Raw genomic sequence first — 16397 nt, 5'->3', positions numbered from 1 at the left:
ACAATGCGGGTATGGCCCGCATGGGCATGGCTGAACTACAGACAACACGAGCAGTGTACCTTCTTCCTGGTGGAATGACTGGAACGGATCTGCTGTCGGACCCTCCCCGTCTAAAAGGCGCTGCTAATGCATGGTTGTTTACAAGTATGGGCGAGTTTAGTGACATCTCTGAACAGTCAAAGGGATTGTGTCTGTGACAGAATATCCACAGATAACGTCTATCTTCAGGAGTTCTGGAAACCCGGGTGATGCAAAATTTTTTTTGATGTGAGTACGACATCTACATTTACATTGCAGGTACACTTTGCAAGCCATTGTGCAAAGAAACGATATTTCATAGAACCGTTAGCAGTTCTCTAGCACGTTACATTTCCATACAGATAGAGGGAGAGATGACTGTTAACATGATGTATGTCTTGTACAAAATGTCAACGTAGAAAGTGGCATATCCGATTAGAAGATATGCGAGTACATGCAGTGTGCGAGATCTGCCCCATCTGTTCTATACAGTAGTTTCTCACTGTTGTCGTTATATTAAAGAATGGCACGATCCCTAGTCTGGCAGTATTTTGTAAAGTGCAGTAACAGTGAAGAACAATGCTCGATTTACTTTGAGAGATTAAAAACGGGAGGAGCCACAGAAAACTTATGACATCATATGAGTAGAATACTTGAACCTTAACAATTTAGTCATGCTCTACGATAAAAGTAGGAAGTACCTGATCTGCTGTCAATGTCTACATAACATGCCTCTGTCTGCTTGTAGCCCTAGAAAAAGGACAAATTAACATGAAAAACAGTATTATTCAACCTCAGTTATAACCCTTTAACATTGACTATTCGTAAATCTTAAATAGCGGTATGCTCCTCGATTACAACATCATTTGTGGGCAGAGTTTCAAAGAATTGGAACCAATACGAAAATGCTTATAACTTTTTTCTAGTATGAAACCACTTATGATTTTTCGTGAAAAACAGCGGACTGTGGACGGACTAAGTTTTCTTTCATTTGCCCATTTCGTATAATATTTTGATTCTATTTATCTTGAAAGTGAGGGGTTCAAAATTTTTCAATTTCGTTCGTTTTCTGCATTTATCGAAGGAAATAATAAGAATAAAAACAGAAAATCGGTTATTTCAGAATCAAATTATTTCGAGCGGTTTTGACGGTCAGGTTATACTGGTACTGAAAAAAAGCGATGTAATCGAAAACCAATTGCTTCAGGGATAACCGCCATCCCTAGTAGTGAATCAAGAACTCATGGAAAAGCGAAAAACAAGGCAATCGAAGAGTTTAAAATGTTACGGAAGGATATTGAAAATTGGGTGCACTGATAAGGTAGGAAATTAGGATGTTATCCGTAGAATCGGCCGTGAAACAAATATCTGAAAAACACTGACTAGAAGGGATAGGATCATAGGATGTTTGTTAAACCGCCAGGGGATAACTTCTATAGTTCTAGAGGGAGCTGTAAAGGGGGAAAATAGTTTGGGGAAACGAGATTGAAATATATTCAACAAATAACTGCGGACGTTGAGTGTTAGTGATACTCTCAGATGAAGAAATTGGAAGAGGACATTCAGTCATCGCAGGCTGCATTAAAGCATCCAGAATACCGGTGACCCAAAAAACTTGTTCTCAAGATCCCTAGTCGATGATAATGTATTGACCTGGGCGCACGAGAACTACGTCTTTAACTGCTGTACTACAATATTTATGCGATGAGAGTGTTTAAAGTAACTGTCATTTTGTAAAATGAAGGCACGGTTATGTAAAATAAATTGTTGCTATTATACAACAACCAGCGACACTCGTTCCGATTGAGAAAATACAACCGACTTTCAAATGCGATCCGTTGCTGGAAAACTACAAACAGATTTTCTAGACGGACATTTCACGGCAACTCACAGTAAACCAACGCATCATATGTTTTGACGACAGCCTGAAAGCCGCCTGATGATGAATTGTACAAATTTGAAGTAATTAAAGGAAGTTTTTGAATAAAGTAACATAAAACCAGTTTGTGGCTGGCTGCTATAAACTATTAACAATTTAATGTTTAAGTTGTTAAAACAGTAAAAAATCATAAAGAACACCCCCCTCCCCCCCCACACACACACTTGAAAGTGGTAAAACCAGATTTGTGTCTCAGTTCTAAGACTTCGAGAAAAGAGCAATTCAGTGGAAATATCTAATGCAGTAGGGCTGCAACAGGTAAATAGGCGGATCACGAGTCAGCCATCATTCTGCAACAAAATAAAACGTCCAACGTAAAAGCTTAGGCTACTGGCTTAACACTATACACAGTTCTTACTTTTACGGCATTCGTTTCTTCACTAGCAAAACAACAGAGAGTATATCCCCCCTAAAATTTGCTTGTGCCGTCTCGTTAATAAACGTACTGCACTTACATAACTTGTGACGTACTTTTGTTTGCACTCTATAAACATCACAGACTGTAGTTTCTCCAACCATAGTACAGTCATGCGGTAATGGACAGTGTCTTATTCAGATGTGCGTCTGGGTGACTTCATTCTGCTACCAGTATGAGGTACAGCCGGGAAGTTGCTTTCACGGATACCAGTATATTCTCCGCAGCTGCCAGACACTTCCCACAGGTGCTTGGTTCTCTGACTCAATAGCGATGTGTCAGCCTCCAAGAAAAGGTCATATTGTGCTCCCTGCAGGACTCACTGATAGCTTAGCTTGTTTGCTTGCTCGTTTCCCCATATTCCCACGTGGATTGGCATCCAGCAGAATAACACGTCAACCGTCCTGTTGAGGAGGGATAAGTCTGTTATATATCTTTTGAGTCATTTTCTTCTCTGCGGTAAATATTTTATGCAGTTTTTGTAATGCGCTAATCGAAGTGTGATATGGAGGTATCAAATTTTTTTGGGCAATTTTCCACCAGCAACATTCCACCGTCCTGTGAAATTAGCCCTGTGAATTTTGTGCTAAGTGAAATTTGCGATGAGAAAAGGAAGAAGAACTGAAGACTCTTGCTTGATGTTATACTTCATAATGAGTGCCGATGAAGCGGAGAGCAGATGCTCGAGCCAGAAGTAATAATGTCCAAATTTTTACAATCGGTAATGAGTATAATTCATTTTTGCGGCCTTCAATAGGCTTATGCCTGTTTCTTGCAGTGAGGTCCGCAAGGTCCACCTAGTTCATTTTACATAACTGTAGAATTAACCTCTCTTAATAAAAGTTTGCATGTTTTTCATTTTATCCTATGACTGTGGCGCATTATAGTACTGTGGCATTATCTACGACCTCACTAAGTTAAAAAATTTACCTGTCTTTCATGAAGTAAAATGCGTCTCAGGTCTTATCTCATGTAAGCCTCGATTAGCAGTCAACTGTTGTTAGCATATTTTAAATTGACCCCGCTTTTAATGTGTCGTTTTAGCGCTATTGCTACTAGCTATTAATTGGCATATTACTTTCTGACAGGGTAAACTGTAAGGTTTCGTTATTTTCCCTGTAGACTTTTTTTTTTACTGATAACTGTGGTGCGTTCTTCCTCGTTGCCACTTATATATCCCCACTAAATTTAAAACTTGCTTGCCAGTAATGTAAAAGAAAAGTTTCATTGCACTTTACGGTTTATATAATAATCTTATATCGCAGCTTCCACTCAATTTTACCACAGCTCTGTACCGACCTGTTCAATACGGTCCTTTACTACGCATATTGCGCTTTTAACTTATTTCGTGCATTTTTTAAATGTATTTTTTGTTTTTTCTTCATTTTAAATGTAAACCGCTAATTGAAATTATGAACGGCTGGGCTAGTGGACCCACGTTCTTCTGTCCGTCAATAGATGGCAGCACTTTGGCCACTCTGGTTTACCAATTTGCTTCCTCTTCCGCATCCGTTTCTCGCTGTTCTGCGCTCATAGGTAGCACAGCGCGCCCAGTACACGTTCACCGCGGCTCTCGAGGGCCACAGCGCAGTGTAAGTGTCCTGCTATTATTTGTATATTTCGCTGTCCAGGCAGTCGTTCATAGTACTGCCTGGTGTCTCTTTCGCATTGGCATAGGTTTCACAGCAACTCGCCCGACCGGCGGTTTCGAAATATTTTTTGAAGGTACTTCAAAACGTTTTTATGCAATTGTTTGTTTATAAATGTGTTACGGCGTGTGAAAATCATCTCCCGCCTCTTGCTATTTTCAGTGCGACGCCTGAGGATAGGCTTACGAGAGCCCGAAACCCGTTGTGATAACAAAAGAAATTTACAACTGAAGCGGCATTTTGAACCTCTAGTACTATGCTCAGTTGCGGATGTTCTTCCAACAGGATTGTTTGCTTTTTATTTTCACTTGGACGCAATCACAAAAATTTTACTTGTGGTCGGTTCTTCAGAAACTACGGTGGAATTTAAGAGCAGAATCCCTTCTACGTCACAAAGCATACCTTGAAATAGGTATAAAATAAAATATGCAACACACTTGTGAATAAGCATATGCTACATGTAAAACATAAGATGCATTGTTACACGAGGCCTGCCCAGAAAGTAAGTTCCGATTGATCGCGAAATGGAAACTACAGTGAATATCAGAAATGTTTGTAAGGTGTCAGGCAAATCCAACACCTTCCATGAAAACCCTGACATAATAAGCAAATCTAGTAGTATGTCACATAGCTCCGAATAAATCGTGACATTAAATTAACCAAAGTAATACGAGTAACGAGTGAGCAAATGGAATACCACAGACTAACACAAGAATACCTAAATGCATGTCACACCTTCCCACCGTGAGCCCGACGCAGTTCCGAGGGGAGAAACGAGAACAGAAGCTGAGAGCAGAACCGTGTTAAGCTAGAAGGCCCTACGATAAGGGACGGACTGGACACCCACGTCGCCAGCCTACCTCTAAGACTACCACCCGCACGTTTTAGCGTGAGACTTTTTTGCGTCTCTGTTACGTCAAGGACCACCCCCAGCCCATGTTAAAAGCTAGAGCCCTCCAGAAAAACAGTATAGATCTTACGATAACGCTAAAAGGACCACACCAGCTGCACGTTTTAGCGTGAGACTTTTTCGCGTCTCTGTTACGTTGCAAACTTTAAAAACATTACCCCACCACGAGAAGTATAACGTTTCTCGTTGGATAGACGGAATCTTTGTAGGCGGAGCTTAAGGTAAATGTTGAGACCCTGATTGGTCAGATGAAACCACAACCAGATAGTTTTTTTTAAACCAACTCCGGTAAATTGTAGTAAGGAGAAGTTAGGAGAGTTGCTTCCGAGATGGCGAGGTGAGCAGAGCTGTGCTGCCCGCCGCTGCCCTGACGCTGCCTAAACACCGACAAGATAATGAACGCACGCGATGCCGCATTTTTGAGCGCATAAGGCTTCACTCAGAACTGCAGAAGTTGCCACTTGAAGTAAAAATCTGAAACGCGATGATTTCTATGTTGTATAGTTATTGAGAAGCCACATCAGCCACTGTAATTTACGACAAGTTAGATAAGTTATTAAAGATAATTGAGGGTCACTGTAGACCATTTTGATAGTTTTCTCTTTTGTGAAACTTAATTTAAACCTAGATTTAAGATGTGATATGGCATAGGTCATCCTTCGATCGATTGTAGAGCTTAGAAACCCATTCAGGGAATTTTCGTTCACATTTTTGTTGAACGCAGTTGGTTTTTACCATCCTGTATTAAAACATTTCCTTTTATCAATAGTGCAATTTATAAACGATGTTTTGTGAGTAGAATAAAATTTCCAATGGTAAACTTAAATACTTTTTCGACGTTATTTTACCAGCTAACTAAAAGTAGGAAAGCCTTGAACCCTTTCCACTAAATTTAGTTAGTATTAAGATTCTTTTACAGGGAGTGCAGTGGAGCTGACGCTGAAATAATTAAGTATTTGGTTATATCATCGCTAGTCTCACTGAATTCTTCTGAATTCTACATGTCATGTGTGGTTTGGCGTCTCCTTACCAGCAACAGGTTCCAGGTTCAAACTAGTTAATTCCCTAAAAAACACGCTCAGAGCGTCGTTGCGCGAAAGTGGTAGGGAGACACGATATAGAATAAACAGAGACCACCATTAATGTTTAGATGTTTCATTTCTAACAGTTAGCTACACCTTCGAGCTACTTTTCTACGTAGTCGCCGTTCTGACTCAGATATTTGTCGTAGCGTTGTATCAACTTTTCAATACCCTCATCATAGAAGGCAGCCGCCAGTGCCTTCCGCCAATTCTCCACGCTGGCCTGCAGCTCGTTGTCTGTACCAAAATGTTGTCTTCATATACAGCGGTTCGTGTGACCAGAGATAAAACTCGGAGGGAGACAATCACGGGCTGTATTGTGGGTAATCAAACATTACATCAGGAGCTTCTTCATTGGCCCTGCAAAATGGGGCTGTGAATTATCTTGAAGAAGAAACAGCGCGACAGTTATGTAATGTTGGCTGCATAGCTTCAGGCGAAATTTCTCACCAGGACCTCGTACTTGGCGGGAGACACTATTTTCTAGACATCTTTACGCGCTCACTGTGAGCTCAGAAATGAGAAGAGCGACGTGATACTATCTGGGGTCATACTAGAGACACTGCCCAACACATCTGTGCAAAGCTTTATCGGATTTTCATAGTAGTTTCCATTTCGCGATCGATCAGAACTTACTTTATGGTCGCCCCTCGTAATATCTAAACGGCTGTGGGTATGCACGTATATAGGTGAAATTAACTGTACATCGCTCCTCCTCCCACTCCTAGCTCTACATACGTGTGCCTTCTAGTTGAGACTTAAGACCATGTAAACAGTTTTTTATAATTAGAATTCTATATATCATTGTCAATATGGCTAGGTTCAAGGTATACGAGTATTATGAAATCCAGTGTTCTTTAAGGTATAAGACCTATGCGCTTTTTCGATATGATATCCAAAGCGCAATATAACCTCTACGTCCCATCAGGAAACAGGCGCTCTCTCTACCGCGCCGACTTATCTGCAATCCGCATGAGCTGGCACTCGGCCGTTGATCACCGGTAAGTGGATGATGGTCATTTGTGTGGGACATTAACGTTAAGTGATATTGCCAAAATTGAACATCATTTTGAGGAAGATAGTGTGTTGATATTCTGCCAGCTTACATTTTTTGCTGCTTAGTGTGCTATTTGGTATCTATAGAAATCTTTCTGAGCGTTTGATGGACATGTTTCATGAGCGCCTTAATGTGTAGACTGTACTGCTGTGCCTTAGGGCCCTTTATATTGTGGGCTTTAGACTTTAACTAATCCTGGTCTTATTTAAAGCAATCTCAATTTCAAGTCAATCTACGTACATTATTACCGGTTTCTGTTTCTCTGTTGTTTAAATTTTATTTATACATTTTTTAAAGAACTAGGATATGTCATTTGCCTTTTACTTAAAGAGGTTCAGGTAATATTTCTCTGATTTAGGTAACGCAGATATTTTACATTATTTTTATAGCTGTCGTTGGTTGTTTTTAATTGCTGCGATTTACAAGTGTCAATCCACATCTTGAGAACTGTTCAGTGACTTCTTTATATGGAACAAGGGTTAACTAAAACTTTCCATTTTGTCTGTTCTAGTAATCCCTGAATTTCTCATTATCTGAAATCTTTTTTGTCTTAGCAATGCCTAAATTTCATACTGTGATTTATTGAGATTGTGTTGGTAGAAGCTCTACGCAAGCTCACACTTTCAAACATCAACTGAGTGTTTCTCAATTTTCAGCTATTAAATCTTTTGCATGTTTTATTACATTCATTTGGCACAGTTAAATTTTACGTGTCTAACAGAAAAAATTTCAACTTGTTGAATAATGTTTTTCTGGGTGACGTGTTAGGTTGCTGTGTCCTGTCACCTTACCACTCCCTGATCCTCGCTTGCTAAAGTATTTCGATGTGTTTTAAAAGGACAGAGTACGCATCATAAAATAACTTACGTAGTAACAAGCAAACACATTTTTAAGGTAATAATGTTTAACATGGTTTTTTAATATTAGAGTAGAGTGTATAAAAGAAGTAAAATCAGCATTTAAACGTTACAACAACTGTAACAATCGCAATATGCATGTGCAAGAGGCCATATCGTAAAACGTTACGTCCACCATTGGTGGCTCTCACCTCCCTGCAGCAGAATGTTTACGTTGCTGGCCATATGCATGAAGGCATCAACGCAGCTCGAACACAGCGATACAGAAACCCATTGCGTCCATGCCGGAGGCAGAATTTCACAAGAACTTCGTCGACTTTAATCCAAAAATTTCCACTTACATTCCTCAAACATCTTTATTACAACTCAAATGACGAAAACTGCAGCAGCTGCGCAAAAATAATTTATTAATTATGACTAGTTTCATGGCACGACAACCGACTAAAGAATTATTGTAGTATCATATTGATTATCAAGTGACGTATACGGACCTTTCAATACATAATGTCCTTAAAATCATTGTAAGGATAAATACCAGAAATCCCTTATCTTCCTGCACGAAGCTGATATCATAAAGCACGCAGCTGTCACGAATAAAAACCAGTGGAAGTAGAGAAACACCTAACCTTAGAAACAAAATACTGTTGAACAGCAACTGGCACCACAAAATTTGGAAAAGAACCCCAAACCTAAACTAGCTTACCAGGCATATGTAATTCATCTTCTCAGGGACGGCGGCCCGCACCAATAGAACAATATTGACTCAATAAGGAGGCCTCGCTCTAGGAAGAATGTGCAAGAGCGACGTAGTGGACCAGAGGCCACAGACAAATGCGAAAAGTAACAGCAAAGTGGCAAACTAAACCTCTCTATAAATGTGGGTATGCATTGGAAGGAACGGAAACCACAGTATACAACAAAGAACCGGGATAGCAGAGGCAGGCCGTTCCGCAGGGGTACCATGGAAACCAATTAAAGGGATGTCCCTAATGGAAAGTCAACGACCGACCAGATGACTCAGAAGGGTAGAGTGAGTATAATGGCCCATCTGAGGGAGGACAGGGAAGAAAGCTTTTAGAAAACTGCATTTCGGAATTCCAAAAGGATACAAAACAAGACCAGTGACGCGTTTTCGATCACTTGTCCCGCAAATGGTACATATGTGAGAGAGTCAATGTACGCATTTAGGTGTCTGGGATGGGCACAAAACGTCCGATTGGCGGAAACGCGCTAGGAAGGAGAAAAGAGCCGAAGTTTGGAAGCAGTTTAATGGTAGGGACCTTGCGATTGGTAGAGAGAGTTTCCACAAAATAAGAGGAACGCTCCTATTGTTCGAAAAAAGCAGTGACGTGAAGAACGAAAGAACCCAGGTGGGGAGACAGTTCGGCTATGAGTAAGACAAGACGGAAATTTTCGGGGACTCTCCTCTGAAGTGGCGTCAAGTACAGAATGGAGCGCATAGCGTTCTGTACGATGCAGAGGAGTAATTTGTGTGAACAATGCATTCACAGCGGCTGATATCCAGCTAGAAATTAGCTGTAGCATCGTTTAGCTCCAACTGTGGAGAAACGAACCAGCCAGTTAGTTAATTGTTCTTGTGACAACTGAGAGGGCATTATAATATGCATGCTGCTCCAACCATGCGCGTGTGTATCGCCACATTCTAAGACTGTTCTCTCGCCTAAGGAGAAACATAGGGAAAGTTTCTGCTGGAAAATTTAGCAATGATGTAATTAGTTTTATAGGAATTTCAGCGGAAGAGAGCGGCCTAGCAGACGACAGCTCATCGCAGCTTAAGGTAAATACCGCGTGCAGAGGCGTAAACTTGTTGGTTCACCAGCTTGCGTCCACTGTAAACTCGAGCGACCTTGGGTAATCTTTTGCTCAATTTGTGACATAACTAACCATCCAGCGTAGACTTGACTGTCATCCTAAAAGTAGTACGGAACTTTGAACCGGAATCGGACGATTTTAGAATTACTGACCAACATCATAACGTAAGTGAAGAAAACAATTTTGTAAAGAAACTTCTAGTTAAACTTTAATATTGTCGTGTTTAGGATAATTTCAACTTCTGAGAGTTAATATTTAATATTGTCGTGTTTAGGATAATTTCACTTTTTGATGTTGACGAGATGCGTTATCCTGACAACTATTTTTGTTGTCGTATTGAAAACTGTGTAAAAGCGTGTATTTTTGTGCTACTATTGCGACATTAAACATGTCATTTCAACTTACACTTCAATCCTAGAATAAGTAAACCACAAATATTGCACCTTACAGTCTAACATTAAAACATCTTTCTGTCTGACCAACATATTTTACTGGGCAGGAATGACAACATATACTATAAACATCGTACAATTACTTGGGACTGATGTAGAAGTCGTATTGTGTCTAACAGAGACACCAAGATTCTTAGGTATGAAAAAAGCGGGTGTAACAGTCTTTGAACCCTATCCTTTGCTGACTCCTCCACATGTTCTACCTATGTTCAGGATCCTATGATGCCTCCTGTGATGTAGCTTCCCTGATTCTTCGCATGTACTGCTGGACATTATTTCTGGGACGGCACCTGCCTATTCAGTATGTGTTGCACTAGTGATGCGTGCTAGTGTACCTGAAAAGACGAATCACATGTGCCTGGTAAGCTCGTTTAAGTTGGGGGTTTTTTCCCACAGTTTATAATGCCGGTTCTTAGTCAACAATTTTTTGTTTCTGGGGTTACATACTTCTCCAGTTCCACTGGCAATTTTATTCATAGCGGTTGCATACTTTATAACGCTAGTTTCGTGGAGGAAGATAGAGAAATTCTATTTTTTATCCTTACAAAGATTTCAAGGACATTATTTATCCAAAGGTCAGTGTAATTTACTTGCTAATAAACCTCATACTAATTCTGTAGTTCCTGTTATAATATAGTTCTAATTACAATTTTTGTATCTTCCTTAAGTCAACAGTTTGTTACCTGAAGATGTGTTTATCATGTCACTAACTAGTAGTGATTAATACATCATTCTGACGCAGCTGTTGGGATTTTCATCATTTGCAACGTAACATTACAGCTGTGGCTGCCGTTCATGCCAGTGATTTGTTTGATGTCTATTACACTTCGGTAACTATCGTTACAGTAAAATGAAAAGTGTCACACCTCTATGCAGGAGCACACAGAATCCATCAGTCAGTACCGAAATAGATGTGTATTGGCACTTCGTTTGAAGCTGCGACCCCCCTTGAAGATGTTTCCCACAAATGAGAAAGAAGGATTGGGTTTCTCAAAGAAATTCATTCGATCACAGCCTGGAATATTTTAATAAGTGGTAAACCGAGTGCAGATAAACTAAAGGTAATGTAGCACTTTAAGTAGCCGTAGATCCTCTCATAATTCCATTAGTATCAAAAGACGCAGAATTTGTTGGAAGATAAACTTGGGACACTCACCTTGAGTTCCTCCGGATCTGGGGGCGGTCCAGGTAGTCCTGGGGGTCCTGGTGGACCAGCCGTCCCGTCAAGCCCTGGAGGTCCTGCAACGAATTGGAGGCCACTTCAAAACGTCTTTCATGTTAGAGTTGATACGTGAACTACAAGATATCGCCGATATTCTTACAGGAGATTTTGTTCGTTAAAACCAGAAAAAGAGTTCTATATTACCGGAAAACATACCTTTTGAGATGAGGGCTACTGTGTCCTATGAAAGCCACCTGTCTGTCGAGATTACAGGAGGCGTTCATATGGTAGCCACTCATTGAGGCCTCTGTCACAAATAGTCATGAACGTGTTCGAACACAAGTGATTAAGCGCTAGTTTGGCAGCACGTTTGCGACGTTCCATCTGTAATATGCCACATTATCAATAGGTGTGGCATACATCAATGAATTTAGTGACTCTGTAGCCAGTAGTCTAAAGGATCAAGATGAAGTGACTAGGGAGGCCATGTTACTGAACTTCCTCGATCAGTCATTAAACGTTCTGGTTGCGAACTGTCAGGTTTAGTAAATGAGTTGGAGTCACCTCGTATGCCCCATTGGCTTTCTGAAACAGTAGCATTTAACGATAGCGCTGGTAATTTGTCGTGTAAAAATGGCTGAGAAACAGCAGACGTCAACGTGTCCCGTGAAGTTTACGCACTTGCGAGGTAGCGTCTTCTACTGGCGTTTGATGAACATCACTGTGGCGTTCTCGCTTTGCTAAACGCAGCCGTGATGGACTGCACTGCTCTTCCTCATATATTCTGTGCCTTCTTTGTTAATAATGTCTGGTAACGCGTCTAGATTGACGAACAGTGCTCAAGAATCTGTCGAACGAAAGTTTGGTAATCTGCTTTCTTTAATGGTGACATACATTTCCCTACAGTTCTTTTATGAATTTCAGCCTGACTTCATCTATTCGTGTCATCTGTACTACGTAATCTATCCACTTAATATGAGTCTACACGCATTTTAATAATTTTATTGTTTATAGTGACTGGTCATCAGCTGTATACTTGAAAAAAAAAAAACGGAATTTTCCAGTTACACATTATGTATATGTTGAGGTTCTACAGCCAGTCATTGCACCCGAGTGTCATTTCTCTGCAGATCTTTCTAAGTATCGCTTCCGTTTCTGAGTTTGCAGTTTTCCTAAATGGAACATCGCCAGAGAATTGTCTCATAGAGGTTGCGACATTATTCGTTACGTAGTATATAATTTCCTTTATTATTACTATTAACGTCGTTGTATGAATCAAGTATTGGTACCTCATCATATCGCATCCTTGCACACTTACCCTGATGAGCCAAAACGTTATGATGGCTGCTCACCGCGAGACTGAATGCCCCTTGATACCGCTACGGACATATGATGCGGTATGGGAAGTGTCCAGGTGGAGCAGAGACGATTGAGGTGTTATTATAGTCATTATACGGAGCGCAAATGCGGCAGTCCACTGACATAAACAAGTCTGACAAAGCATAGAGTGTTACGGTCCGGCGCCGGGGAACGAGTCTCTAGGAAATGACGAAGCTGGTGGCTGTTCGCTTCCCACAGTCGTGAGCATCTATGGTAAGTGGTTGAAGGACGTTAAAACCACGAGTAGGAGACAAGGTGTAGGACGTAAACACCTCATCACAGAACGTGTAAGTCGGAGGCTTACCCACTCTGTAATGCAGGATATGTCGCAGTCTGTGACATATATGACGAGATAGTACAATATAGATTCAGGCACAAGTGTTTCGAAGGACATGGTTCACTGCACATTGTTGAACATGGCGCTCTGTAGCAGGCGACGCCTAAGTGTACTTCCCATGTTGACCCAACGTCATCAGTAACGAATGCAGTCAGAACGGGATCGTCGATATTGTACCGTGGATTAATGGGAAAATGCCGTTTGATAAGATGAAGCACGTTTTCTGTTACATCTTAAGCCAACGGTCCTGTCTGGATACACCCTCATTCAGTCGAGCGGGTACTGTAAAGAGGCATCGCGCCACGAACTCAGGCCTCTGGGGCAGTATTGTACTATAGGGGCCATTCATCTGGTCTTTCATTGTACCTATGTAGTGATCGAAGGCACCATAGTAGCTATGGAGTGCGTGAACATGATTGCGGACCACCTGCATCCCTTCATGATTAATGTTTCGCCCAACGAACGGAATACCTATTCACGCCATAAGGCTTGAAACGGACGACAGTGGTTTGAGGAGCATGTTGCCGGCCGCTGTGGGTGAGCGATTCTAGGCGCTTCAGTCCTGAACCACGCTACTGCTACGGTCGCAGGTTCGAATCCTGCCTTGGGCATGGATGTGTGTGATGTCCTTAGGTTAGTTAGGTTTAAGTAGTTCTAAGTCTAGTGGACTAATGACCTCAGATATTAAGTCCCATAGTGCTCAGAGCCATTTGAACCATTTGAGGAGCATGTTAGTGATTGTTGATGTCTTGACCACTAAATTCGCCTGATCTGAACCCAATAGAACACATACAGGACGCTATTGAGAGCTAGCTCCGTGCTCCTACGCCACTGACCCGTAATTTATGGCAACTGAGTGATCTGTGGGTAGTCATCTGGCGCTACATACCTCCGGAAGGCCATCAAGAACTTGTCGAATCCATGCCATGCAGAATGGCGGGAGTATTGCGCTCCATAGGTGGATCAACACGCTATTAAGCGAGCGCTCATAGTGTTAGGGAAGATAATTGTATACGTCGTGATGAATTACGGCAGCGCAACATTCCCTTAGCATACCTTCTAAGCTACTTTCACTTTTGACAATTTCATTACGTTAAGAATGACGTACTGGGTTGCATCGGCTACGAAGTTTTCCTCCGAATCACAATAACTGACCGGTAATCCTTAAATTCGATTGTGGTTCATTAAATCACAAACCGGAACTGTATTGAACGCCTTACAATGATCAAGAACGTCCCATCAACCTGGGATCTCTGCTGCTTTCTGAATCTCGAGGTTTATATGACGTTGTCAGTTTCAGAAGTTTCCTGTTTGTGGAATCCATGTTGTTTCTTACATAGGAGACACAAAGGAATTAAAGACATTGGCTGCCAGTGGGCACTGATTTATATCAATGGGGCAAGTTGAAAATTTGTGCCGGATCAGGATTCGAACATGGGTTTCTGCTTACTAAGCAGATGTGTTGACCACTACCCCATCCAGACCCACTGGTCAGCACAACTGCACGGATACCATAGCACATCCCCTGTCAGACCCTAATTCTCAACTCATACCACATGCTACTTAATGTAGTTCCCCTTCTCATTAGCCCCATTACTCATGGTATTTCGCTGATTCTCGTAAGAGTTAGAGTTTGGTGTGTATATTCACTGGCCGCCATCGCCTTAGTTATATACACTCCTGGAAATGGAAAAAAGAACACATTGACACCGGTGTGTCAGACCCACCATACTTGCTCCGGACACTGCGAGAGGGCTGTACAAGCAATGATCACACGCACGGCACAGCGGACACACCAGGAACCGCGGTGTTGGCCGTCGAATGGCGCTAGCTGCGCAGCATTTGTGCACCGCCGCCGTCAGTGTCAGCCAGTTTGCCGTGGCACACGGAGCTCCATCGCAGTCTTTAACACTGGTAGCATGCCGCGACAGCGTGGACGTGAACCGTATGTGCAGTTGACGGACTTTGAGCGAGGGCGTATAGTGGGCATGCGGGAGACCTGGTGGACGTACCGCTGAATTGCTCAACACGTGGGGCGTGAGGTCTCCACAGTACATCGATGTTGTCGCCAGTGGTCGGCGGAAGGTGCACGTGCCCGTCGACCTGGGACCGGACCGCAGCGACGCACGGATGCACGCCAAGACCGTAGGATCCTACGCAGTGCCGTAGGGGACCGCACCGCCACTTCCCAGCAAATTAGGGACACTGTTGCTCCTGGGGTATCGGCGAGGACCATTCGCAACCGTCTCCATGAAGCTGGGCTACGGTCCCGCACACCGTTAGGGCGCTCACGCCCCAACATCGTGCAGCCCGCCTCCAGTGGTGTCGCGACAGGCGTGAATGGAGGGACGAATGGAGACGTGTCGTCTTCAGCGATGAGAGTCGCTTCTGCCTTGGTGCCAGTGATGGTCGTATGCGTGTTTGGCGCCGTGCAGGTGAGCGCCACGATCAGGACTGCATACGACCGAGGCACACAGGGCCAACACCCGGCATCATGGTGTGGGGAGCGATCTCCTACACTGGCCGTACACCTCTGGTGATCGTCGAGGGGACACTGAATAGTGCACGGTAAATCGAAACCGTCATCGAACCCATCGTTCTACCATTCCTAGACCGGCAAGGGAACTTGCTGTTCCAACAGGACAATGCACGTCCGCATGTATCCCGTGCCACCCAACGTGCTCTAGAAGGTGATAGTCAACTACCCTGGCCAGCAAGATCTCCGGATCTGTCCCCCATTGAGCATGTTTGGGACTGGATGAAGCGTCGTCTCACGCGGTCTTCACGTCGAGCACGAACGCTGGTCCAACTGAGGCGCCAGGTGGAAATGGCATGGCAAGCCATTCCACAGGACTACATCCAGCATCTCTACGATCGTCTCCATGGGAGAATAGCAGCCTGCATTGCTGCGAAAGGTGGATATACACTGTACTAGTGCCGACATTGTGCATGCTCTGTTGCCTGTGTGTATGTGCCTGTGGTTCTGTCAGTGTGATCATATGATATATCTGACCCCAGGAATGTGGCAATAAAGTTTCCCCTTCCTGGGACAATGAATTCACGGTGTTCTTATTTCAATTTCCAGGAGTGTAGTTGTGGTGTCTCTTCTTTCAGACATTTATCTCAATAACTGACATTTTTGCGTTTGTGCGGTGTTTGAAAAGAGGAGTCGTATCACGATATTCCACAGCGAAACTTCTACGGAAGACCTAAATTCAGTTATTTCGGATTTCTCTTTTAGGTGCCACAGTGGTCACTGAGTGACTGAGTAGATGATTATATGTTTTTATTGATATTTTCGAGAGG

The 16397-nt window shown here is 42.6% G+C and overlaps 1 protein-coding gene across 1 annotated transcript in view; it reads right to left on the bottom strand.

Annotated features, from left to right (window-relative positions):
• The window catches only part of LOC126355358 (collagen alpha-1(XVIII) chain-like), a 586377-nt gene that overhangs the window by 85756 nt on the left and 484224 nt on the right, over positions 1-16397 (bottom strand). Inside the window, exon 15 of the mRNA XM_050005652.1 lies at positions 11369-11451. Coding sequence (XP_049861609.1) covers positions 11369-11451 — 83 coding nt within the window. The remainder of the gene's footprint in view (positions 1-11368; positions 11452-16397) is intronic.

Source organism: Schistocerca gregaria, chromosome 3 (assembly GCF_023897955.1).
Source record: "Schistocerca gregaria isolate iqSchGreg1 chromosome 3, iqSchGreg1.2, whole genome shotgun sequence".
NCBI lineage: Eukaryota > Metazoa > Arthropoda > Insecta > Orthoptera > Acrididae > Schistocerca > Schistocerca gregaria.
Note: the sequence above shows the minus strand (reverse complement) of the source record. Positions and strands in the feature narration are given on the sequence as shown.